General features: G+C 34.0%; 1 protein-coding gene across 1 annotated transcript in view; it reads left to right on the top strand.

The window, feature by feature from the left end:
- LOC106108236 (agrin) overlaps positions 1-27,840 on the top strand; it is a gene marked incomplete in the record, with an annotated part of 45,468 nt that overhangs the window by 14,671 nt on the left and 2,957 nt on the right. Inside the window, 8 exon segments of the mRNA XM_013289336.1 lie at positions 9,234-9,378; positions 24,072-24,212; positions 24,558-24,705; positions 25,218-25,379; positions 25,788-25,931; positions 26,553-26,717; positions 27,156-27,317; positions 27,783-27,840. Of these exon segments, the coding sequence (XP_013144790.1) occupies positions 9,330-9,378; positions 24,072-24,212; positions 24,558-24,705; positions 25,218-25,379; positions 25,788-25,931; positions 26,553-26,717; positions 27,156-27,317; positions 27,783-27,840 (1,029 nt within the window).

Genomic DNA, 27,840 nt, shown 5'->3' with positions numbered 1-27,840 from the left:
TGCGATCATAACCTACCGCAATGTAAAGAAGATATTTTCCCTACCAAAATAAGCGTCCGAAACTTTGAGTAACAAACAGTTGAAACAAGAATAACAAAAACATGGAGCATCCTAGTCGGACGCGGAGTAATCAGGAACGCAGACAATGAATGGGAAGGACAATAATGTTGTCGGCAGACCGTGAAGCGACCTGCGCTCAGCTCGCCGCTGATTGGTGCAAGCGCGGTACACCATTGATTTTACTTTAATATTTACAAAGAGCGTGCTTTAGTGACAAAACGGGTACGTTCACCTCACAGATAGTTTATAGTGAAGGATGAACCAATATACATCAGGTGACAAATGAGTAAATGGTTACCTGAATTTGAAATAGCGATGGTTGCCCTTTAATCTACGGAGAAGATAAAACATGACATGTTCTCTTCATTTTCGTCCTCTCCTCTGTCTTCACCTTCCTACCATTTACCTTTAGAAGGGAATAAAATTAGAATGACATGCACACAGATCGGCACAACGACCAAATTACTTTAGATCACATCAATAACAAGACATCTAACAATGAAAAAACATCATCAAATAATGTTCAGATTGCCCTTTGTATATTTAGTGCGATACGAAATAAGGAATTTTTAAGCTTCCTGTAAAGACCTGTTTTGTCGAAGTTAACATTCTTGAACCTAAAATAGTTTATTATTACGTTGATTGATGCAGATTGGATATTCTTACAGTTGCTAGCTCTTGTTTATTTGCTTTAGTTTTTATTGTTTTTTTCTGTTTCTGTTCTGTCGGCCGCGGTGCCGATCAAATTACCTCCTATATTGAAGTCCCATTTTAAGCCTTAGGTTTTAAATTATGTGTGTAATTTAGTAAATAACGACTACTCTAATTTCAGTGAGAATAGATTATTTTAGATAGATAACATAGAAAAAGGTTGAGAACTTAATTGGAAGTTGTTGACTGCGCTTTAGCATTACATGAGAAACATTTATAAAACTAAACTCTCCCACAACTGTTGTGCGATTGTCGATTGTTTCGCAGGCAATTCAACTGTTTAGTTGCACAACTAAAAATCTTCATATAAGTTCATAGGAATCAAAGCGAGACTGAACAGTTGTGCGATAGTTTAGGCGAAGCTCTTAAAATTAACTCTAAACATAATAAATTTAAGACCACACACAAAGACTTACATTTCAGTTTATTTAGACATCAAGAATCTTTATTATTTGTCGATAAAATATGCAAATCATCTTTGTTGCTGAGAGAAACTGTTATATCGCAATTCGCGGGATTAAACGGAGCCTATTCAGAGCCAGTTGAAGAATCCTATTCAGAATCGTAACCGGCTTATTCAGATTAAATTAAATACACTCATACCGCTCGTTAACGGAATTATACTCTTAAAAAAGATGTATAAGATCCTGACAATGAAGTTGATGACTTCTTGACATGTTTATTTACTATACTAGCTGTTACCCGCGACTTCTTCCGCTCAGAATTAAATATAGACATAGACTATGTGTTCTTCCATATTATATTATCTAAATTCAATATATAATTCACGATTACATTACATTCATCTATATTAAGGAAAGTTTTTTTTAACTAGCTCTCGCCCGCGACTCCATCCGCGTGAAATTTAAAAAACAAAAGTGAGTAGCCTATGTGTTCTTCCGGACTATCCTCTACGTCTATACCAAATTTCATCGAAATCCGTTCAGCCGTTTAGGCTACAAACTCTAACAAACATCCATCCATCTAAACTTTGGCATTTATAATTTTAGTATTAGTATGATAACAATGAAGACCAAACAAGGTCATGAATTTACTTTCATAATAAATTTATTTAATGAATGCATTTGAATGGCACGTTAAAGTAATAGACACCAATTTATTCTGAGTACACTTATTAACACAAAGCTTTCACATCCAAAAAAGGTCCGCGGTCAAATGTTTATCAGCAACTAAAATAAATAAAAACATAACAAGTTTTCTCTTTACCACACAATAGTACATAAGTGATGAAAGCTTACTCTATTAAGTACAGTTTAATAAGTGTACAAAAAGAACATCAGTGAAAATGAAAGTGTCGAACAATTATTGATAACAAAAGTGTAAATTGCACTTTCGCTTGCAAGTGTACGGTTGTCAAAACAATGTTTATTTTTACATTCGAAGATGGCAAACTAGGGTTTAACTTTTATTGGACTGGGAAGATTACTGCACTTGTCTAATTACCCTTCCCATCCTTTCTCTGGACGGACGGAAATTGGTAGCTCCCATATTTATTACGCGAAAGGAGTTAATCCCACTTGATGTCAGTCTTTTCTGTGGTCGTGTTTCACCGGTCACATGGCAGTTCATGTATTTTATTTGCGGACTGTACCAATGTTAAAACTCTATTATAATTCACGCCGAGTACAGTGCGCTACAAAATACTCTTTAGCAATTACTGATACGGTAAGATTGTGTATCGAATTCAAATCGACATGGGATCGATTATTATAAAGATGTTATGTTAGAAAACAGTTTTAAACGCGTTAGAGAAATGTTACTCTCGACTTCTATGAGACTGTTGTCTTTATTTAGTCAACGGGAGTGAAAGAGATAGCAATTTACATAATAGAATCGTTACAATGGAGTTCTACAGATATATCTTACTTATATTCTAAATCCAAAAATTTAGATGGATGGATGAATGTTTATTAGAGTTTGTCGTCTAAACTGTCGATTTAGTCTGGACGAAAACATAGGCTACACTGTATTTTCACGCGGAGGCGCGTGCGAAATCTAGTAGCGAAGTGTAACAAGTATATTTAACCCGTGAAAGATCATGTGATGTTTTCTGGTGATAACTGTACGATGTTAAGCTCTGGGTAGGGAATTTATTTCTGTAACTGATTATACAAAGTATTGGAAAGTTAGTAACGGTATATTTGTCCAAATAGTTTGTTATAAGAGAGAGCTTTCACACTGTCATACGACTCGTAAGGGCCGTTGTTAAGGTAGGGCATGGTTGGACCGCCCAGGGCGCTGGACAGCTACACATAACTCCCCTCCATAGGGCTAAAAAGGTGCTGTAGAAATCTCGGCACAGGTTGTACTAAAATCGTTACTGTATGTCAGTTTTAAGCCGTAATACTGATTTAATGTATACTTTAACATACTAATATATATACACTACAAGAATATGATTACACTAATTTTACTGATAGCATAAATGCGATAGTATGGATGTCTAAATGTTTGTTAGGATTATTCCCAACCGTCCCTCCGCTCTGTTCCCACGTGAGAGTAAAAAGTTTCATCCGGTCCAGCTTTTAGTCCCACAATCACCAATAAGGTGACAGATAGAACCGTTATGAAATAAAATAAAATCTAACTGTCCCGTCGTCGCAAAAGAAACATTTTAATCTCACGTGGGGACAGAGCGGGGTGACGGTTGGGAATAATCCGTTTGTTAGAGTTTGTAGCCACAACTGCTGAACTATCTTGATGAAATTCGGTATAGATGTAGAGGATAGTCTGGTAGAACAGTTACTTATGTTGTTTTTATTAATTCTACGCTGACGGAGTCGCGGGCGAAAGCTAGTATTAATTATAAGAAGGATTAGTAAAAAGAGATAAAAAATCGATAAAAAAGGTTAACTACAATTTCGTTTATCATTATATTTTACAGAAACATTAATGTTGCATCGACAGGGGATTGAATGTTAAGTTTATTATAGTCGTCACATAATCTACACTTAAGTCATATAAGTTATAAGTTATTATGGCATTAAAAAACTATATAATTTCGCCGGCAAAAGATTAGCAACTATGTAGAGATTACAAAATAGTGATACATTTAGACTTAGAGTGATATAAAAGATTCTTATTTACATTACTTTACTTTTACTAAAACAATTTTAATGTCTTCAGCAGGTAATTGATTTAAAATGCTGCGTATTTAAAAAGTAATTAGTATTTATTATAGACTAGCTGTCGCCCGCGACACCGTCCGCGTGGTATTAGAAAACATACGAACTATATAAACAAAAAGCTACGATCCCCCGGGAACCGGACATTTCTCGGGGGTGAACCTTATCCAATGTGTGCTCCAGACTTTGTTTTATATCTGTGCCAAATTTCAATAACATATGTTGAACCGTTACAGAATGATCGAGTAAACGTTAAAAAACTAAATTAATCAATCCCACGGGAACCATAACTATTCCCGGGGTAAAAAGCCTATGTGTTCTTCCAGACTATTCTCTAAGCCTGTGCCAAATTTCATGGTGATCCGTTCAGAAGTTTGGGCTACAAACTATAACAAACATCCATCAATCCATATATTCTTTCGCATTTATTATATTAGTAAGATATGATAACGGTTAATAAACGCATTCATATTAATTTAATATAATAAAATGTTCAATTAATAAGCAAGCATTATTGCAGTCGTCAAATGTAATTACGGCCTAATAGCAAAACATTCGTTTCGAATATAAATCGTTTATTACGAGATAAACAGTTTGAGGCAAAGAGATTTAAACATATAGAGGAGGCAGCATCACTAACTCTATCTATTGGTAGATCCTCAAAAACAAACAATATAATTGTTTTTAAATTAAGTCTATAATTTACTTTTTTACGCTTTTTTTTATTTTTAAAAATAAATTGTAACATGTCAATACAAGGACATAAAGTGGCACTAAACTTGACAACTGATATAGTACCGTTCAGTGAAAGTACCGATAAAAATTGTTATGTCTCGTCTAAATATTATTTAAATGTCTATGGTTTTAGAGTTTTACCCGAGGGTATAATGGAAACAAAATTATTGAACATTAACAAAAATAATATGATGATAATCATTCACTTTAATGGAAATGCTAATTTTCGCTGCCGTATTATTAAAGTCATTTTGTGGGTAGTTATAAAAGCTGTGATTTAATAATTAGCCTATATTTCGTACATGTAATAAATATGTTTAACTATGGTTACTACTTTGTCGAACAATTTTCACTGTCACTAAATTTCTTGACATAAATATTGAAGGAAGCGTATAAAAAACTTCTTTCTAAAGAAAGCAGACTATACGTGGTTTATTTGATCGGAATTGTCAAAATAAATCTTTATTTCTTAAGAATAGATTTCACCCGCGACTCCGTTTGCGTGGAATTAAAAAAAAGAAAAGTAAATAGCCTATGTATTCTTCCAGAATGTACTCAATATCTTAGCCAATTTTCATCCAGATCCGTTTAGTCGTTTAGGCTACAAACTAACAAACATCCATCTAAACTTTCGCATTTATAATATTAGTATGATCAATTACAATAAAATATAGTACAATATACAATTAATAATTGCAGTTTGACATTCACATCAAATCTAAGTTAAACATTAAGATAAGTCATCCGGAACTTAAGCATTAAGCTTAGCAACCGTTACAGCGAGCTAAGTCAAGCCGAAAAACCGTTGCCGGGATAACGGACAGCTCGTAAAACATAATAATGCCGTATTCAGTATTACTATGACATAATCTTCATGTCTATATATTTTATTATGCAATACTATAAGCATATAAGTGAAATAACTTAAGTATTTTATGACATTGATTAAAGCTGAAAGTTGTAAAATGTTTTAAATCTATTTATAACTAGAGATTGTAAAGTGTGGAGACAAAATCCTTTATTAAACTTGGTTCATCACCTCCTTGTTCACCACTTTATGAGGGGATTTATCTTCCGTTTTTTATTCGTCATTTTATATAGACTTGCTTATTTTATTATGTTCATTATAATAAAAACAGAACAGCGTTTACTAACACACAACTTTGACAAAATTCTTTTACAACTGTTATGCGATTGTCGATTGTTTCAGTCAATTCAACTTTTTAGTTACACAGCTAACAATCGTGTATTGTACCTCCATATAACCACATAGGAATCAAAGTTACTAAATAGTTATGCGATAGTTTAGTCCGTGTCCGCGCTCTTAGATAACTTTACAAGTTATATTGACATGCTTTAGTTTTATTTCCCCTATTGACTTACACCCGGAAGATATTTACGTGGGCGATATCGGCCAAGGCATCAAAAATCGAAGAGAATAAACATTGATTGTCACTTACTCGACTCACATTCCGCACAATGACTGGCAAACGATGTGACATTAAAAAAAGAATTCGCAAATTGAATGCTTTCGCAAAAAGCACAGTTAAACGAATCGTAGCTTCCGAAAGCATAATAAGAAATACATTTAATACTGTAATACAGTTGCTTTAAGGTTGAATTTTGCTTGTTACTTGCGTGCATGCAACCGTTAAACAAATTTGATATATTACGATGGAAATTTGACAAATTGTCGCACAAAAGATTTGACTTTTTGTTGATGCTGAGGAAATTTGTTTCATTTCCTTTTTGTGTGGTAAATGTATTATTTCTTTGTGTCGTAGAAATTATTGACAATCAGTGATATTTTCTTTTACTTTTGATAAAATAGATTTTGTATTGTAATTGAATATTGGTTTAACTGAATAATTATGGTGATTTATTTAAAATATCAGAATAACATTGATTTTTAACTTAGTTAAAAATTCAATAACTTCAACCACTTAACACCAAGCGACCTTTTTTAAAAATTTCAAAACCTGTTAAAAAAACGAATCAGATTTAAAATGTAGTGACCAGGGCAGCATAGATGGGAAAGTCATTCAATACAAACATAGGCACTTTCGTTCGCGCATTACCGGGTCGGGGGTCACGCCCTCGAAGTGTCAAGGCTGACCGCCGGCCCCCTGACCTTTATTGCTTTATGATAGCCTGGTACCATCACCTACATTACAACGAAAGTTCTACGAAAGAACAAACTTTAAAAAGAAGCTGTTTTCATCGCAATCTTAATCGGTCCCTAATTGAAGGTTTAGTGTAGATTTTGCTGTGCTTTTGTATCGTGTTTTGTATGAAATTGTAGCCTCCACCGAGGCAATTTATCTAGGCGGTTATTCTAAACATTATTACTTACAATTTTCGCACGGCCCCAATTCCGTGTGGCTCAGTAACATACATTCGCCTGCATTGTTATGTTAGCAACACTAACTGCAACATTGTCCACGTTATTAAGAATCGTTTTAGGTCAATAGCTGAAAAGATTCTAATAAAAAAGTATAAAATATAGAAATGATAATTTAATTATCGGATATTATAACTTTTTCTCATGAATCACCTGAACTTGAATTTCATAGTTTCAGAACAACTGCAAAAGTATACAAACTGTTATTAAAAATTATTATTAACACCAAAATCACGAAAGCCCTTTATTGCTAGTTATTTAATGTATTTTCGATTTAATTCTCTAAAGATCTCCCTTCCGATAAATGAAATAGTTGAAAGTATAAATCGTGCGCACAATGTGGGACGGAGAAAATCTAGACGCAAACATAAACAATCTCCTAGACGTAGACAATACATAATTTATGGTAAATAGGGTCGTCGTTCAATTAAAATGCAGGGATGGCCATCTTAGATAGAGTTTGTTTATGGTAAACTAATAGAGGGAAAAGTGGCAGCAAAATTGTTGGCATAGTAAGCAAAAGCTATAGAAGAGAGTGCATTATGTATTAATGTAAAAGTTTTACTGATGTTATAATAAGTAAATGAAAACCCTTCGCATTTTAAACCCAGAAAAGAGTTCAAAGGATTTGAGGGCTGGCGTTATCATACTAGTAATACTAATTTGATAAATACGAAAGTTTAGATGGATGGATGTTTATTAGAGTTTGTAGCCTAAACGGTTGAACGGATTACGATGGAATTTGGCATAGACATAGTGGATTGTCTGGAAGAACACATGGGCTACTCAGTTTTAATTTTTTAATTCCACGCGGACGACGTCGCGGGCGAAAGATATTATAAAATAATTTAAAAGGGTACAAAGGTACATGCTCATTATTATTGCTATCTTCTTATTGCATCTTTAACAATACAATTTGCGAATTATTTACCGGATAACAGTGACTGCACTCGGTGCAGACGACTTCCTCTGCCCACCGTCCCGCATACCACGCTCGTCTCTAACTGCCACTTCCTATTTATGTCATCCTAGTACTTTTTCTTTTTAATACTGTGTTTTTTGAGTTTCTACTACTTAAATACTTGTATAAAAACATGTTTCTCTACATGTAAAAATAAAAAATTAAAACCGACGGCTATCAGTTACTAACTAAAGTAGATCAAATCCTTAACTTAGGTGTAAAACGTCACTTACGAGTATGTCCGTGTTAGTAGTAAAAATACAACTTACTAGCAATAAGAGAAAAACTTTAAAAACTTAAATGTTAAGCTTATCTTGTAACATGTTTTATGTTTGGGTTTTAATTATTTTAAATTTTAATGTGCCTACCTGATGGGTAACTTCTCAGAAAGTTTGCCGTATTCAGAACAGGGCAATCTGAGAAGGGTTGACTTAAAGAATTAGACAGTAATTTTATATGCAGTGACTACTTGTTGCCTTTTTTAGTTTTATATCCATTAGGGAAATGTTCGACCATAAATAAGCTAAATCATTGGTTTTAACTGATAAATAATTTAATTACTTACGTAACAAAACATAGAGCGTGGATTGCTTAAGGGTTTAAGGTAATTTGCAATCCTGGGTTCAAATCCTGCCATGTGCTAAACTGGTTTTCGAATTTGAAGTACATAATTTACCCGATCTTAAGGTGAAGGAAAACATCGTGATGCAACCTTCACATATCGTCTAAGAAATTCAAATTTCAGTGGGCCAGCGTGGTTAACTATGGCCCTTAACTTAGGGTAGGCTCTTAGCCTCAGTGGGGACGTATAGTGAACTGATGGCTTAACAAAATAAACGGAGAGTCAGATTTTTTAAAGTTTTCTTCACGGAGAAAGTACAATGTGTGTAACACTTTACCATGTCAGTTGTGATTTGTGATCGAGACGCGAATGAAGGCATTCGATGCGCCGGAACTAATTTTGACTCACTCTAGTTTTAAATTCACCTACTTTTTGTATTAACTGTGACTTATGCAGATTGCTTCGGAATCCGGATCTCAGCGTTTTTACTATTGAATAATGTTGTTATACTTGTTTATCCATTTAGTAACATAACATGTTGTATAGCATGTTTACTATAATAATGATAATCTTATCCGATTTCATGAATTTACATTATTTTCTTATTGTTTTTGTAGTAATTCAAACTGTTGTTTTAAATTTTTTTTTTTGTTCCAGACTTCGAACATGGACGACTGAATTGCAGGAACAAGTGTGAAAGTTCAAATAAGTGAAGTTAATAATAATAAGTGTAACATTTTAATATTAGTGAAGATGGAGTCGAGATTGCATGTATTTGCTGTGGCGGCAATCATTATTATGGGTGAGTACTTAGTTAATTAACAAAATCCAAATTTAGATACAGAAGTATACTCTTTTGTGATTTTATAGAGATTGTAAGGATTTGAAGATACTTCACTTTTAAATAAAAAAATGAGGACTTGTTTTTGTTAACCAAGCTTCTTTTGTAGTAATTTCGAGTCAGCGTTGTTATCAATAAGTGCGTTTTATGTTAAAATGTTTTAAGTTATCTCGAGGTATTATTAGACAAGGGTTGGTAGCAGCACGTTCTAAAAATATAATAAAAAAAAATTGACTAGTTGTTCCCGTGCGGCTTCATCCGCATGAAATTATAAATACTTTATTTTGTTGTTTACATTTGTCAAATTCTCAATTGAAAATGTCAAAATACCAATTACCTTGCTATGGCAATCTTGCTGTCTTGATGTTGGCAGCAACTTATGGTCTCTTTCCCACATTAGGGTTTTTATCCAAAACAACCCACTAAGTTTAATGGCGTGAAAATATATAGCCTAAAACGTGACGTAAGTGTAGGGATTTTTATTAATAAAGGAGTTATTCAAAAATATGCTGTAATTGCTGACATCTTAGGCAACAAATAAGTGTGTGTTTACGTTTTATTATAATAGTATAGATTGTGGACAAGGTAATTATTGGGATATATTATAATATTATATTTAATAGCAAATGACGTTTAACTACTGCCATTAGTCAGTTCCGTTGAACATTCGAATTTAATTAATTTAAGTCGACTGAACGTTTATATTAACAGCGAGCACTGCAATTGTTTTTTTACTTTCTACGCTTAGGTTGGTGGTACACATAGATGAACTTTTTTTTAGTAATAACGTTTAAATATTTCTAATAAGAGTAAGAAATTAAGGCTTCAGTTTTTTGCTTTTGTTGTTGATAAATCAAATGTTTGTTTAAGTAGATGTGTTTTTAACAAAAGGTTTGTAGTGTAATTTGAATAGAAAATAAATACCGCTCGTTGTATCGCAAACTTTAATTGTTTCAGTCTGATTGACAGACCCATTGGTGGTTAATGGCGTCTAATATCCGTCCGCGGGATCGATGATCTATAGATCTATGATCGATAGATCGTTTGACCGTCGGCGAACAGTAACGAGTTCCGACAAACACTAGTTATGCTTTTAGAAATGACTGCTTTCATCAATCACAACTCTATGGTCATTTGTGAAGATTAATTTGTATACAGGATGTATTTTTTTAAGAAATAAAGATTTTAATAAATGAGACAGGTTATACGAGTATATTTTTTAATTATTTATTCGATTAAGAACTTTATTTAAATTAAAAATTGAATAAACTCGACTCTATTCTTTAGATCACAGAAGTTAGTTCTTTAACCTGTCTAAAAATTTCTTAACATACGGACAAAATAAACAATTTCACTTATTCTACATAAGCTCTAACCATTGTAATATATCCATAAATATGTCTGTTCAGTGAGCGATGACGAGCGTGTTTTTATACCGTTCTTCCGCCAGTGTAAACCAACACTAAACGAGAATGTCGTGTCAGAGCGGGCGGTGACTTATCACATACTATCACGTATGCTGCGTTACACTGAACCTGTTTTTTTTTTCGCTCGCGAATAAACTTAGCGGTACCTTAATATACAGGATGATTTTTTATATTTAAATTTAAAATTCCAGTCTCAGAATCTTTTTTAACTAATTTCTGTATATGTTAAATGTATACAATTAAATAAGTAAAAAACAATATATGCTCTGACGCATGTATATGGTATTATAAGAATTGACCTTTCTTACTTTTCAATTTTACATAATACAGCACTAATAAAAAAATTCAATTGTCACAAAAAAAAATTCTGTTTTAAATGAAATAATATAATTACATGTAGATTCTTTTATGTTAATAAATATTTATAACTTTTACGTTATTAAATAAAAATAATAGTAGTAAAAAGAAACATACTGTAGAGTTCGGCGTAGCGCCAAATGCGCATCACATCGTTAAGCGCCAACCCACATAGCAGTTTTATCCTTAAACTACATTGCGACCGAACACGAGAAAGTGGACGGTTATTACGGGAAATTAAAACATATTTAAAGCGAAACAATAAAACAACGGTTATCTCTTTTCTTCCGCTAGTTTATATCTTCCATCTCTTTCATGTACGTTTAGCGCGTGACGTGACCTTGAATTCACTTTCGATTTGCTTCCAGTAATTAGATGTGATCGCATTTTGTTTTACATTCTAAATCAAAGTTAATTTTTTAAATATTATGACTAGTATGTTACTGTTTTTAAGATATTCCATATTTAATACCGTAATAAAGTGGAACTATCAAGAAAAACTAGTTAGTAAAAAAGAATTATAGATATAATCTTTTAGACAGTACAAATTTTGACAGCTGTCATTTCGTTTGTAATGCTCATCAATATGACATTTGACAACCACCTGATGATGCAATCGTTACCGGTTTTACGAATTAAATTTGAATTTAGATGAAATTTAAAAGTATATTCAATGTTATCTCTGTCACGTTCGTTTATGGTAATAAAGAAAGAGATAGCATTCTAGATGTCACGCCGTGAATTCTGAAATCAAGTACTATCGTTTCCTATTCTCCGTAAAAACTAGTTGTTTTACTAAAGTTCTTTTATAAAAAATTAAATTAAATCTAATGTAATTCAATTATTGCGTTATTTTCTAGACTATTCTGATTATTTTAGAAATAAAGAAAGAACGAAATTTGTTAAAACAAAAAAAATTTAACCGTTTATAAAAATAACTGGTTCGAATTTTGAATTTTAAAAAATCAAGTTTGTCAACAGTAACACAGATGTTAAGATAGATGGCGGCACTACAACCATCTGGACGACATTCCTGTTATACATTAGTGACTCCTCATATTTTGATATAAAAAGTTTCTCTGTGCATTACCCGGTTACCGGTACATATAAAACAAACTGTTTCAATAAATTTAAGTTACTTCAAACGACAAAACAATGCATATTATTACAAATATGCAAATAGCCTAGTTAATTTTTTAGGTATATAACTATTTTAACAAAACTATTGTCTTTCGAAATATCTTACCAACTCGAAGTAACTCGTATCAGTGTGACAGATAATTGTCCTGATAAGGAACAAAGCTCGACTCTTCACAATGCCACTTAGACAGAAACCATTCTATGCATATGAAATGAAAATGTAGAGTGACCATAAAGTTTAAAATATTTTAGGACAGTCCCAAAAGCTGTAGATGTCTTATTCTCTCTTGTTAAATATTCCCAATGTTATTTTCTATCTTAGTTGATCGCACTGTTATACTAACTTTGAAATATATTAATCAAACGTTATCTAATCAAATGTCTATGTTACGAGATTTGAATTTTATACTTTAAGAAGTGTGGTCACAATAGTTTGGACAACACATAACGACGTACATATTCGTATTCAATTAAATTGAAATGTGATATTAAAGGCATCTAAATTAAGGTCTGTCAATCTTATGTCATTATAATAAAAACTCGATAACTTCATACATTTTTGTACGTTCAAGTGAAATTAGGTTCATGTGGTTGATTACTTTGGGTTAATGGATTTTGAATACATATGATTTGCGGTCAAATAACAGGTAAGGGCAACCGAAATGTTTAAGAATTACACTTTGAACAATCAACGGTTTCGAGGAACGAGATTTTCGATACATCCTGTAGTTACAAAGGTTTCATTTTTCATTACGTACTTTTAAAGTAAATGTTTTTTATTTAATTACACTTGGCACAAAAATAACTCATATTGTAATCAGCGATAAGAATTCTTATAATTGTAACGAGATGTAAAAAATCTCAAACTACCTACTAAATTCACTAGTTTTATAACTAGGAAGTCTTTTAGTAACCAAACGGAATAAAAGAGTTTAAGAAAGTACTAATACAGGGTGTACTAAAATAATTCAGTTACCAAAGACGCCATTAATTTAAGAAAGTAGAAATATAGGGTGTACTAAAATTAGTAAATTGAATACAACTTATATCCAGATACGGTAAAAAAGAGATATTGATATGGACGTTGTATAGAGTAAGTGGGACAGATGCAGTACCGTAATCGCTCCAGATGTGAGTTTCTCGGTAGAGACAATTTCGAGTTACGAAACAGGAAACACGCACGCGAATATCTCAGATTTAAACTGGGATAAACAATTCGGACATATTTTTAATCTGCCGACGTTATGGCCATATCTAAACTATTATAATAAAGGGTAAACACACACTTCTTTGTTGCCTAAGATGTCAGCAATTACAGCATATTTCTGGATAATTCTTTTTTTAAAATAAAAAGCCCTACACTTGCGTTATGCTTTAGGCTATATATTTTAACGCCATTTAACTAAGGGGGTAAATATTTTTGGTAAAAACCCTAATGTGGGAAAGAGACCATATGTTGCTGCCAACATCAAGGAAGCTGGGTTGTCATCGTGTCATGTCATTTTGACATTTGTAATTGATAATTTGACAAATGTAAACAATCAAATAAAATTTTCATATTTTCATGCGGATAAATTTGAATTCCCTCAGATCCTTTAATCAAACAACTCCAATCTTTGTTCTGTGGAAAATATAGTTTATACAGGATGTATCCAAATTCAACGGACAATCAACATATTATGTTAAACGGTTAGCAATAATTTTATGAAAGTTAAAACATTGTTCGTAAAGAGTTGTGGTAGTTATAAAGTAAATAGGTCGTAACAATGTTGGAAATTTCCAGCGGCGGCTAGCCCGCGGGCCGCTGTAATCGAAGGCATCTTGCGGCCCTTCACAATTCGCACCCTGGCGATAATTCGAAGAAAGCATGTTACACTTCTCGTTTCCAATATGGTTGTTACAATCAACTGTTATTACTCAATTTTGAAGTGCAAACGAGTTTTATGTTTGTTAAATGTTTATGTTATCAATATGATAAGTGACTTAAAAAGATTTTCGCTTAGCGAGAAACTAATGTTGTAAAACTCTTTACTTACTATTTTTTTTTTGATAATTATGACTAAAATTTTTGTAAATACAAAAACATATATATTTGTTATAGTAAAAATGTAAGTTACCAAAATATAATTTAAAAAGCAAAAAATAAGTAGTTAATTTTAGTATGCTACCATATTTACTCAATAACATAGATTGTCATATGTATGATACATATGATAAAATTGGAGTGTCTGTTTATAACATCAAAAGAAAAATCACAGATATCGGAAAGATATTTTCGTTGCTGAAAACGAAAATCACAATTAAACTTTTTTTTGTTTGTCTGTCTGTCCGCAAGCCGCGTTTGTTCCGGGTAATCTCCAAAACGGCTTGGCCAATTTCGACCGGACTTTCACTGAAGGGTAGCTGACATAGACGGGCTATATTAGGCTACTTTTTATCTTGATATTTCGTGGACGAAGTCGCGGGCAACAGCTAATTTGTGAATAATTTTATTAATTAACACCGATATAACCGGTTCCAATTAAGTGGTCGATTCAAGTTGATTATTTGACAGTCCGGTTGTACCTCATAACTGTTGTTGCTTACCGGAAGTTATATCTTACTTAATACTTTACGATATTAAGTTATAAGTTAAGATTGATTTTGATACAAGTTACAAGTGTCAGTGCACGATGATTATATCTTACTTTGACAGTACATAGACTAAACTTTAAACATTTAAGTTAATAACAAGTAATAACTAATTTTAAGTTATAAATACGCACATTAAATTGTATTCTTTTGATTCTGAGTAATTTACTTTACTACATAATACTGATTGTGGTAAACTGCACGCAACATTCACAAAAATATAGCCGTCTTTTTTACTCCCACTGATTGAACTGAGATAGCAATGTTTTATACAGGTGTTTGTGTAGTGGAGACCCGCTTTGATGCATGTCGACAGAACAGAATGCGCGGCCAATTTGAATTTAGAATCCGAGTGCATGTCGTCGCCCACGGCGCGTGTGTCCCGTGGCGATGTTAGGGTTGCCTGTAAAAAAAAACCAATTTTTTTATTTACAACGTAGACGTTAATTAAAAAAAAACGTAAATACTCTTTAGACGTAAAATGTATAGTAAAAATTATTATGATCACTGAGTGTTTCTAGCGTTTAAAAGTAACACTACTTTAGTTCTTAGAATGCAAACTTTTTCTATGTTTTCCGAGTTTATTCTTAACGTGGCTTAGTTTATAGGGAGCGAATTTTATCTAGCTAAATGAGAGGGTAAACGATCTTTATTAATTGTACAAAAAATGTAAAGTATGAAACACTAGCTTTCGCCCGCGAATCCGTCCGTGTGAGGTTAAAAAAACAAAAGTGAGTAGCTTATGTGTTCTTCCAGACTATCCTCTACATCTATACCAAATTCCATCGATATCCGTTAAGCTGCTTAAGCTACAAACTCTAACAAACATCCATTCATCTAAACTTTCGCATTTATAATATAATATTATAGTAATAGTAAGATATAGATTTAAAAAAAAAACATTTTGTGCACTATTGTATTCAAAGCGTACCAGTGTTAAATTACAGAAACATTGTTGAGAATATAAAATTAAGTATTCTCCTCACGCCGCCGATGATATTAAAAGTTGTTTTGTTTTAAATGCAACTGCAGTTTTATGCCAAAAAATGTTCGTGATGTTATTTGTTTCTACTTATAAAAATACCAAATATACAGTAAAAAATACATTTAAGTTTATACTCCAAAAGTAATACGTGTGAAGCCTGGGGGTAAATTTAGTGAGTAATAATTAAGCGTCTCTGAGTACTCAGTTTACAGAAATAGCTACAGTATGTTCCTAGTAGAAATAAAGTCAAGGACAAAATAATGTAGCCCTGTAATCGTTCTGTATACTTGAACCTCTAGAGGTTCAAGTATACAGAACTGTGATGTCTAGACATCAACCAAGCCGTATACGGTTAATTTCGCTTCTCATAATAGTACACATAAATATCTAATACTGTACAAATACGTAACAGTTCATCACTGACAACCTTAGGTTTAAACGCGGGCAGTCTGTCTCATTACTCAACCGGGTTTATCTACTGATGGACTGAACCTATGGTTCCCAAACTGGGTTCCCCTGAAGTACATAGGACACCAGAAGTGTACTCTGGCTGACGGAAGTTAAACTAGTATTTTGATAGAAGTCTTCCTAATTCACACTTGGCAATTTAGTTACATTACAATGTCTTTACATAAATTTAGTCGAGTCAATCAAGTAGCCTTTTCCTTTACCCTTCATTAAGCGCCTACACACGTCCGATGCAACCGTATGTTCACTAGGTATTGCTCGCGACTTCGTCCGCGTGGAATTAAAAATAATTAAAACATGGTCTATGCCACTCACTGATAACATAGCATTGTAATGGTGAAAGAATTATTGAAATCGGCCCACTAGTTTTTTAGTTATATCAATACAAACAAAAATACAAATCTTTACTTAGTGCGTTGGCGCAGCGACCCAAAGTGGATCTTGGCCTCCGACACGAGAGAGCGCCAGCGTCAAAAATACGAGTCTTTAGTATGGATTATTACAGATTAGTTGATGTTGGCATTTATCGTACAAAACACACATGTACTACGACAGTAGTGCATATAATATTTGGGTGGTAGAGTATATTACCTGCTAAATAACTCGGTTTTCGACTTAATTACTAACCTATTGCGAACTAGGAATAACCAAAGTTTAGAAATCTCTGGTCTAAGCGAAGTCGAACAACGAGAATAAATATGCCATCGGGTTGCCTGGGATACTTTTATTGTGTTCGCTGTGGGGTATCTGGAATAGGTAGTGGACAGTAACCATAAATATCTAAAGATTTAAATCAATCTATATCTGATGTGCAAAACGATAAGATAGGAATAGGGATTTTATTGTGTATTTTATTTATGATATTTTTAATACTTTTTTTATCATCCTAGATTCATCAATATGTCCAGGTTATACAAATTATAAATTTACCTTTAAAACAGGTAGAAAATTTCTTACCTAAAAATAGCTGTTTTAATTAATGATGATTCGATTGAGTTAAAAGAGTCGTTTATGAAGGAAGATCTTTGTAAGAAACCTTGATATTTAATCCGGGATATTTCCCAAATATTTATTTGATAACAGTTACTTAAATGAATTGAGGTTTACTTAAATTGTATTTGCACTTTAATTGGGTATCGAAAAGTGTGTCGCGTGTCTTCGACCATTGTCAATTAACGAAATCTGCCGCTGATTGCGATCGTAAAGTAAAGCATTTAAAAAATTTAAACGCTTAAAATAATTCGCAAACATTAAAATATCTCTCATTTACAGTTACCGACGTAATTAAACAGGGCGAGCAATTAAAAAAAATACTGCCAACAAAAATGTACAAACTGACAGCTGTCAAACTCACGTTTAGAATAACCGTAGTGCTTTCATCGGAAACGTCAAACGCATCATCACCGGCAATTAAAACGTCAAAAGATATAACTTGACATTGCTTAGTGACCTTGATCTGGCGATGTAGGTCGAATGCTCGATCAAAGTCAATGACTTAGCTTAACTTGAGCATGAATGGACGGTAACGAGGTCTATGTTTGTTTATAGCTAAGCAAAAAATCGTGTTAAGTTGAGTCTTGATGATTTTTAATAGAATAACTACAGAGTTCATTATTTTTTGCAAAGACCGGATAATTTTATTTAAATCTATTCTATATACATCTATCAATCAATATATATAATAAAATTGGAGTGTCTGTTTGTGATATCAAAAGAAAAATTCCAATTTTCGGGAAGATGGGGTAAATTCGTTGCTAATATAAAAACCGCATTTAAAAATTTTTTGGCTGTTTGTCCACAAGCCGCGTTTGTTCCGGGTAATCTCCGAAACGGCTGGGCTGATGTCAACCGGACTTTCACTGAAGGGTAGCTGACATAGACAAGCATGTTATAGGATTTTTTATCTTAATATTGCGTGGACGAAGTCGCGAGCTAAATACGTATGTAAACATTTCTTTATTATGCAGTTGTCTTATAAGTGTGCGATTGGGAATAGTAATTACAATACGATTTAGAATAGTTTTTAAACACCTTTTCAAACAATGATCTCTCGTTATTATAAGAATGGACAGCTTATTAAATTATTATTTAGCTTATTAAATTATGCTCAATGCAATTATCTTTTTATGGTTAACTAGCTGTTCCCGTGCGGCTTCATCCGCATGAAATTATGAATGTTATTTTATTGTTTACATTTGTCAAATTATCAATAGCAAATGTCAAAATGACATAACATGACAAACCTTAGCAATCTTTCTTTCATAATGTTGACAGCAACTTACGGTCTCTCTCCCACATTAGGGTTTTTATCCAAAAATTTACCTCTTAAATTTTATAGCGTGAAAATATAGCCTAAAGCATGACGTAAATGTAGGGCTTTTTATTAAAATAAGGATTATTTAAAAATATGCTATAATTGCTGACATCTTAGGCAACAAAGAAGTGTGTGTTTACGCTTTATTACATTACTATAGACATTGATATAGAAGGTTTATTTATATGTTAAGAAAGTTATTGTCATTGATAACATGAAATCGATCACACACGACATTATATAAATGACCTTGAATCTGAGAGAAATTTAAATGGAAGGCATTTAATCCACGTTTGTGGTAATAAAGTTTCTCTGGTTATTCCTAACGCCGCACTGAATGTTGATGAGTTCACTTTCGTCACGTAGTTAATGGAAATCATGAGAATTGGTGGCAATTAAATGATTCAAAATACTTCTGAACGGTATAGTTATACATATTTAAAAGTAAAACGTTGCCAAATACGGTAAGAAAAAAAATAGGATAGCTTTATTGTTTTTCCCTTTGGGCAGGGGACTGGTGTTCAAATTAGGGTGGCACTCTGTGAGATGTATCACCAGCAATGGCGGATTCAGAGGGGGGGGGGTGATGGGGATCATGACCCCCTCCCCGAGGTCGTCAAGAGGTTGACAAAATATATTTACATATTTTGTCAAGCTCTTGACTTGACCACGACTATGTAACCCCCCTGGCGCCAAGGCTGGAACCGCCCTTGATCACCAGGCCCCAAATCTTACTAATATTACAAATGTTTAGATGGATGGAGTTTGTATACTAAACTGCTAAACGGATCTCGCTGTCATTTGGCATAGATGTAGAGAATAGTACAGAACAGATAGATCACTTACTTTTTTTTAATTACGCTCAGACGGAGTAGCGAGCGTAAGCTACTGTTACTATAAATAGTAATTTACCAACCTTACTTGTCTAAATTATTTATACTAGCTTTTTCCCGATTCCGTCTTTGTGGAATTAAAAAAAAAACAAAAGTGAGCAGCCTACGTGTTTTTCCAGACTATATAATCGGGGTTCGTTGAGCCGTTAAGACTACAAACTCTAACAAACTTTCGCATTTATAATTTTACTAAGATTACTGAACATAATAGAGGTTTATATTACTGGTCTGGGTCATATAGTATTTGCACACTAAATTCGCCTTATTTTGTTTAAACCGATACAGAACAGTACTACCAAACTAATAAGCATTAAATGGGAATTTTGTATCAGTCGGTTAAACCAATATCTGAGAATTGGAGTCGATTTAACACCACATCAGATACGGTGTCATTGTTTGTAAACCAAATACATTTGCCTCCAAAAATTGTTTGAGTTAGATCTCTGTTTGGTTGCTTCTGTTTATTATAACGGCTGCTCCTATTTTTTGTGTGTGTTTTTTTAAATCCAATATTAAAAGGAATTTCACATTAATATTTAAAAGTTAAATAATGACAATTTTTATCTAATTCTGTAAATTACGTTAGGGAAAACATCCTGATTTACATATCTAGTTTAACAATAATTGATAATAGATGGCGCTGAAAACAGTTGTGAAAAGATTTTTGTTAATTAAAAAGTAAAAGCATTTTAAAATTAAATAATAACATGTTTTATAAGGAAGTTAATTGTAAAATTATAATTGTTTAAGTTGCAAAAATATTGTGGATGAATATTCAATATCGTACTGGCCGACAAAAAAAGCAATACACTTAATACGAATTAAAAAAAAAACAACAAGGATTTAGGCGCGAAGAGTGTACGGTGTGAAGTGAGCAGTGTAACAATGTTTTTATTTTAACAAGTAATTTTACCAATTATTGTAAATACTGTGTGACATAAGCAAATAAAGAAGTTTTTTTTTATTAATGTCACTACTTAACTGTTCTGCGAAAAAAATACAAAGGTCTCTGTAGTCAATCAAACCGCAATGGGCCTACGTTGACTAAAGCCTAGTTACCAAACATAACCTAAAATTTTATTGTCTGTGAAGATTGTGCTGGAGTATCGCTTGAAATATTTCCTTTACATTATTCACTTCAGCATTACGCTTGTCATTTTAAAACTAAAATTAAAAAGTTTATGACTTGATTTTTTTTATCTTCACAATCAAGTAATAAAAGTACCGCACGGAACAAAACGGTCTAGTTTCGAAGTCGTTAGAAAAATTCTTGCGCCCTCATTCGAGTTGCAATTAAAGTTTAACTCGCAATTTGTCTGAACACGAGCGAGGAAAGTTTTATTGAGTTTTGACTGGAGTTACGAGAACAGCTGTCACATGTCAAGAACTGACAGAGTTACATCGCTGATGACTAAACTATCGCACAATTGTTTAGTCTCGCTTTGCTTCTTATGAGCTTATATGGAGGTGCGCTACTCGATTTTTAGTTGTGCAACTGAACAGTTGAATTGGCTGCGAAACAATCGACAATCGAAACGATGGTATAAATTATGAGACCAATTTCACACGAATAAACAAGTCAGTAGTACTTCTATTATTAGTACGCAAGCTTTAAAACCAGTAAAAATCTGTCTTATTTTACTGTTCTATCTTATCATTTTATCTGTATTTAACTAAGGATAGAGCTAATTGCATTTTTTTTATAACATCAGGTGGCAAACGAGCAAGCGGCGCGCCGCCAAAATGGCGAAGCGACCGCTGCCCATAGACATCCGCAATTACACATGCGTTGCCTACCCTTATACGACGGAAGAGGAGACGCACATAAAGAGCATATTTCCCCTTTCTATGCCTCTCCTCCACCGTCAAATCCACTTCCCCTTCCCAACCTCTCCTTATAAGAAAAGGGTGGTAAAGAGAAAGGGACTTAAATTAGGCCTTCACCACACTCATCAGACGAAACACGGAATTGCTTCCATTTCACGCCTATCTTCTGTGTGGTCGTGGTATTACACCGGGCGTGCCGGCCCATTCGTGCTAAGATGTTAAAGCGGGCACTACCACGGTTAAAATATATATGCATAATATATTTAAGACACCTTACTGATTATAAAAATTGAGACTATATGGGGAGCGAAGGCAAAGTCTCTACTCTGTGTAATGTACCCAATAAACACAAAATTAAAATTAATATTTGATAGCAAGCTTATAATCGTAAATATGTCGTTAGAAAAATGGCAGGCATATTGATCAACTTTAAATACACAAATATAAGAAATCGCAATCACATTAATATTAAAACTATCAGTTCAGTTTCTTGTCTATGGCACTCCCTTAGCGAGTTGGGCCACTGTCGAGTCTTTACGATTTTATTCTTGTTCGGAACAGTTCGAAGAGAATGGCAACAATACTCTGCTTATTGAAAATTTACAAGTGATCCAAAGATTTTTTTTAAATATTAAAACTATCAAACCTTGATCCTAATCTATCCACAATAACGATAGGTCAATACCGTATGCAGATGCAACAATATGTGACGATTGACGACTGATAGGGAAATGGCCCCATTCCTCTCACACCTAAGGCCACTGGGGTCATAATTCCTTTATAAAAGGCAATTGCATTCACTAATCATAGCTTCGACTGTAGGTTTGTCTGAGTAATTTTTACCTTTAGTACGTTATTTCTATTTTAAAATATAATCTGAGGTATATACGTAGCGTTAACATTCTGTTTCTTTTAATTGATTTGTATTAATTTTAGTTTTTAAAGTGATTATATACAAACAAACATTTGGACCAAAATTTTATATAGGTAACAGACAATGTATACCTGCATTTTTTGGATATTTTCCGTACTTTCAGAACGTTGAAAGGTTTCACCTAGTCTGTCGCTATGCGGAAATTTACCTTGCAATGTTATATCCGATTCAATTCTCATTCCCGAATTTGAAATGATTTGATCACCCTTTAAAAGGTATGAACGAAATCAGGAACTGAACGAGAATTTTGCCGTATATATACATAAATATGGCACTTCATACTAAAGTAAAATAACAGACATAAATAAATAAATAGTATAGAATGTCAATAGAGTTTGTACATCAACATGAGATCACATTTTCATATCAACATTGTACCCGTGCCAAGTCGGGACGCGTCGCTAGTATTATTTTCAAATGTTTAAATGTAAAATTAAAATACAAAGTAATTTAAATTGATGTACACACGGTAAACGAATATTTTAATTTTAGTAGCGTTCTAGGTATCACAATAAAACTGCTAAAAGCATTTTCTGTGTTAATTAAATACCACAGTCCTATCAATTGTAGAATTTAAATCGTTAAACAAAACTCCAGTAAATTTAATTAGCGAGGAATGCGGCTTATCTTTTATTAAGTAAGGAGGCGGATAATGTATGGAGCTGAGCGTTTTATCGCTTAAATATAAATAAGTACAGAGCACCTAATGGACTTTCCCGGTCCGCTGAACCGCCTCTGGCAGTACTCTAACTTATTTTGTGGCCACGAAACAGGAGATTGTACTTTCTGGTCTTAAAACCCAGTTGTTTTTTTTTGTGGCCACGAAACAGGAGATTGTACTTTCTGGTCTTAAAACCCAGTTGTTTTTTTTTTGTGGCCACGAAACAGGAGATTGTATTTTTTGGTCTTAAAACCCAGTTTTTTTTTGTGGCCACGAAACAGGAGATTGTACTCTTCTGGTCTTAATACACAGTAGTTGTTTAGTTTGAGGCCACGAAACGAACGATTTGTCACTGCGTTCTTTGTTTCCAGTTCTGTAAATATTTGCCTACGAATTAATTTAATGCTTTTGACAATTAAATTCGATACATCACTTACTTCTGCACTCAGATTCATTAATGAGGCATTGTAAGAACTCTGTATAATTACGCTAATAAATTTATGTTGAGGACTACCGTTTAAAGTATTCACAATTGTCATTACTTTAGGGAGTTACTTTTTCTATATTTACTAATTTACATGGGATAGCAAAATTAGTACGTTTTATGGCCACAAAGTAAAGACAATGCATGGCATGTAGAGATTCTTATCATTGTCTATATTTAGCGGAGAATTTAACAGCTTAGAAAAGACATTCAAAGGCTTTCACGTGTTACCACACGATTTATAGTAATTTAAATTTCCAAACAAAATTGAATTAAATCTTCGTTAAATAAACTTGGTATTCAAAATGTAAATTTAAAATAAATAAACAATATTAATAATGACATTTAATATTTTACTCTATGATTCTCGATTAATTCTGCATCATCTCTAAAAAGACATGTAAGGTCAACGCACCAAATTTGGTCCCCCAGATCAATTTATCATTTATCATTTTCTCTTCACTCACTGCTTAATTAGGTCTCTAATCTATTAATAAATTAATGTACAAACGTTTTTCTTTTATATTTTTCAGTGTCATCTATATGTGAGGGCGCGCGCGATGCCACCTGCCCTCGTATCTGCGGGCCGGCGCTGCAAGGAGACCCGGTGTGTGCCACTGACGGGTACATTTACCCTTCGCTCTGTGAGATGAGAAAGAAGACTTGTGGGAAAGGTAACGTCCTTTTAAATACAAGAATTTGAGAAAGTACTACGTACTTAGTGCCATAGTACTAACATATGTACAATACTAGCGCAACATAATACGATATATAGTACTGGAAGATTTTTAAAATTCCGTTCAATAATTTTGTGTCTTTAGTTTTGGTTGGTAATAAATCGGCTCATTTACAATGATATCTCACTAATATGCAGGCGCAGACGAAAGCTAGTTACTTGTAAAGATTGTTTTAAAGACCTTAATACCATTACAATTGCTCTTAACATTTTCACAGGCGTTAGTGTACTTTTCAACAAAAGTTTAAAATATTGTTAAAAAGTTGTTATTCATGTTTTTCAGGAGTGAAATTGGCTCAGGATTTAGGGGCTTGTTCTAGAGCTCAGGGCTCGAAGTGCGAACACAGATGTACCGCGGAAAGGGATCCAGTTTGCGGCACAAACGGACGGACATACCTCAATAGATGCATGTTGCAAGTCGAAATATGCAGGTTTGTTTAAACCTCAAACATCTTAAGATTACACAGATTAGAGATATTAGGTTACATTTATATTGGCAGAATTAATAAAAGAAATTAATTTAACAGTGGTAGAGCCCGCTTTAACATCTTCGCACTGCAGGGCCGGCTCGCCCCCAGTAATACCACGACCACACCGAAAACAGGCGTGAAGTGGAAACAATTCCGCGTTCCGTCTGCTGAGTGTGGTGGCGGAGGCCTAATTTTAGTCCCTATCCCTTTTCAACCTTTTCTCAAGAGGAAAGGATGACAAGGAAAAGTGGATTTGACGGTGGAGGAGACGCATAGGAAGGGGAAATATCCTCTCCTCCTCCGTCAATTAAGGGTAGGCAACGCATCTGCAATTGGAGATGCTTCCATTTCGGTCGATTCAGGTGGCCGCTTGCTCGTTGCCACTTTATACTATAAAAAAAAGAATGTACTACCTGTCCTTCCTTTACTTCGTAGTAATATATTGTGAATTGCCTGTGTGTGTGTGTGTGCAGAGTGGGTATCGGGCTGTCGCACCTGGGCGCGTGCAACAACATCAGCGCGCACCGCGAGAACTGCCCCGTGGACTGCTCGCAGGCGCCGCTGGACGGGCCCGTCTGCGGCTCCGACGGCAACGTCTACAAGAGCACCTGCCAGATGAAACTGCTCACTTGCGGGTAAAACATACTAGTCTTATAAATGCTAAGAGTTTGTAGCCTAAACTGCTGAACGTATTTTGATGATATTTGGTATAGACGCAGAGCATAGTTTGGAAGAACACATAAGCCACTCAGTTTTGTTTTATTTTTTAATTCCACCCGGACGTAGTCACCAAAGCTACTTATACTGTAAAAATAATTCTAACTTCATAGTAATTTTTACTTAGAACTGATTTATGACATCCATTGTTAATTTAATATAACGCCATCTATCGGTATAAGTCATGCAATTTGAAGATAGTTAAAATAGCGCCATCTTTCGATATTTTCTATTATTATTATTTTAATCAAAAATAGTAATTTTACCGTTTTAATATAAAATCAAACTATTGAAAGAATAATATTAAATGAGATGTAAAAATATAGGCAAGGCGTGGTGAGAACAAACAAGAAGCACTGTCAGACGACGCGCCACTGCCGCGAGTCGTGCTGGCGCGTGGCGCGCCCCACCTGCGGCTCCGACGGCAAGCTGTACGCCAACGCCTGCAGGATGAAGGCAACCAACTGCGGGTAAATACTCAAAACAATGTATTTTAATTAACATCAACTACCATCTAACGGTTGGACGTTATTGAAATATTATTCTAGACCTAATTGAAGGATGTGGTCCCATGGAAATCCCGGAACCTTCGACTATCTATACCATTATAATAAAGCGTAAACACACAATTATTTGTTGCCTAAGATGTCAGCAATTACAGCATATTTTTGAATAACTCTTTTTTTAATAAATGCCTTATACTTACGTTACGCTTTAGACTATATATTTTCACGCCATTATAGTTAGGAGGTAAATATTTTGGATACAAACCCTAATGTGGTAAAGAGACCAAAGTTGCTGCCAACATCAAGAGAGCAAGGCTGTCATCATGTCGTGTCATTTTGATATTTGTAATTGTAATTAGACAAATGTGAACAAAAAATTTAAATTTTATAATTTTATGCGAATGAAGTCGCATGAGAACAGCTAGCATCACTTAAAGATAGCTTCAGGATTTTAGTGGAATCAAATCCAACATCTGCCTTCCCCCAGAGGACAAGGTATCTTCGGAGGATTTCCCTCCAGCACCAAAAAAGACCTAATTAAAGAAATATGGTTATAATATATTTAGAAGAGTTCTTGTATTCCAGAAAACACGTATTCGAAGTCCCCATGGCATTCTGCGTGTCACAAGAAAGGACGTCAGGCGGCGAGTCTTGTCCCACAGACTGCTCCGGACAGAAGGAGAAGCTCGTCTGCGGCTCCGATGAGAACATCTACAGGAACGAGTGCGAGATGAAGATGCTTAACTGCGGGTGAGTTCTAGAAGGAAACGAGAAGTATTGAGGTACAGTTATGTGTAGTCCGAACAGAAAACCAACGATATTTAAAAAAGTATATATACGAGGCGGTGAACAAAACTTTCTCATTGGTTCTTTCTCTGAAAGGTACTATATCAATTGTTTAATTTAGTGCCACCTCTTGTCCTTGTATTGACATGAAATAAAACTTTTAAATATATAATATAATGAGCGCCATCTGTTATAGAATAAACTAAACAGTATTCCGCATTTAAATATTATGTAGTGACATCTATTGGCAATTAATTTAAATACAGTTAATGGTGTCGAGGATCTTTCAATAGATGGCGTTAATGAATGATTATGTTAAAAATGTTTCAAGTGAAATGTTAACTATGCCTTTTATATGTTTTTAAATCTCTGTAAAAACTCATTGAACTAATAATATTTCAGTGTCAATAATAGAAAGGTTGTAAAGAAGGTGGATATGGAGAAATGCAAGTCGAAGATGAATAAATGCCTCAAAGTGAAGTGTCGGGAAGAATTCGACCCTGTTTGCGGGACTGATGCTAATGTATACCCTAACTCCTGTCATTTGAAGGTTGCTAATTGCCTGTAAGTTCTACTAAATTTCATTTTTTTCAATTAGGTGGCAAACGAGAAAGCGTCAACCTGAGTTCGCTAAAATGGCGAAGTGACTGCCCATAGACATTCACAAATGCAGATGCTTTACCCTTAATTGACGGAGACGCATATAAACAGGATATTTCCTCTTTTTTTTATAATAAAAGGAGGCAAACCTATTTATTCCTATGCGTATCCACTTTCCGTTTACATCTTTTCCTTGTATTGTTAGAAAGGGAAAAGGACTAAAAATAAAGAGTGCACGCACACTTATCTGACGAATCGCGGAATTACTTCCACTTCACACCTATTTTGTATAATCGTGGAATTTCACCAGACAAACTTATTCGTGTGAAGATAAAAAAACAGCTTCTACCACTATTAAAAGTTATTTTCGCAAATGGTAGTCAGTGTATAAATCTCAGTCGCTACAGTATAGTTCGATATGGTTTCCAGCAAGGGGGTGCAGCTGGCGCACTTCGGCAACTGCACGCTGCTGCCGCGCCTCGAGACC

Source organism: Papilio polytes, unplaced genomic scaffold (assembly GCF_000836215.1).
Source record: "Papilio polytes unplaced genomic scaffold, Ppol_1.0 DF821733.1, whole genome shotgun sequence".
Classification (NCBI taxonomy): Eukaryota; Metazoa; Arthropoda; class Insecta; order Lepidoptera; family Papilionidae; genus Papilio; species Papilio polytes.
Note: the sequence above shows the minus strand (reverse complement) of the source record. Positions and strands in the feature narration are given on the sequence as shown.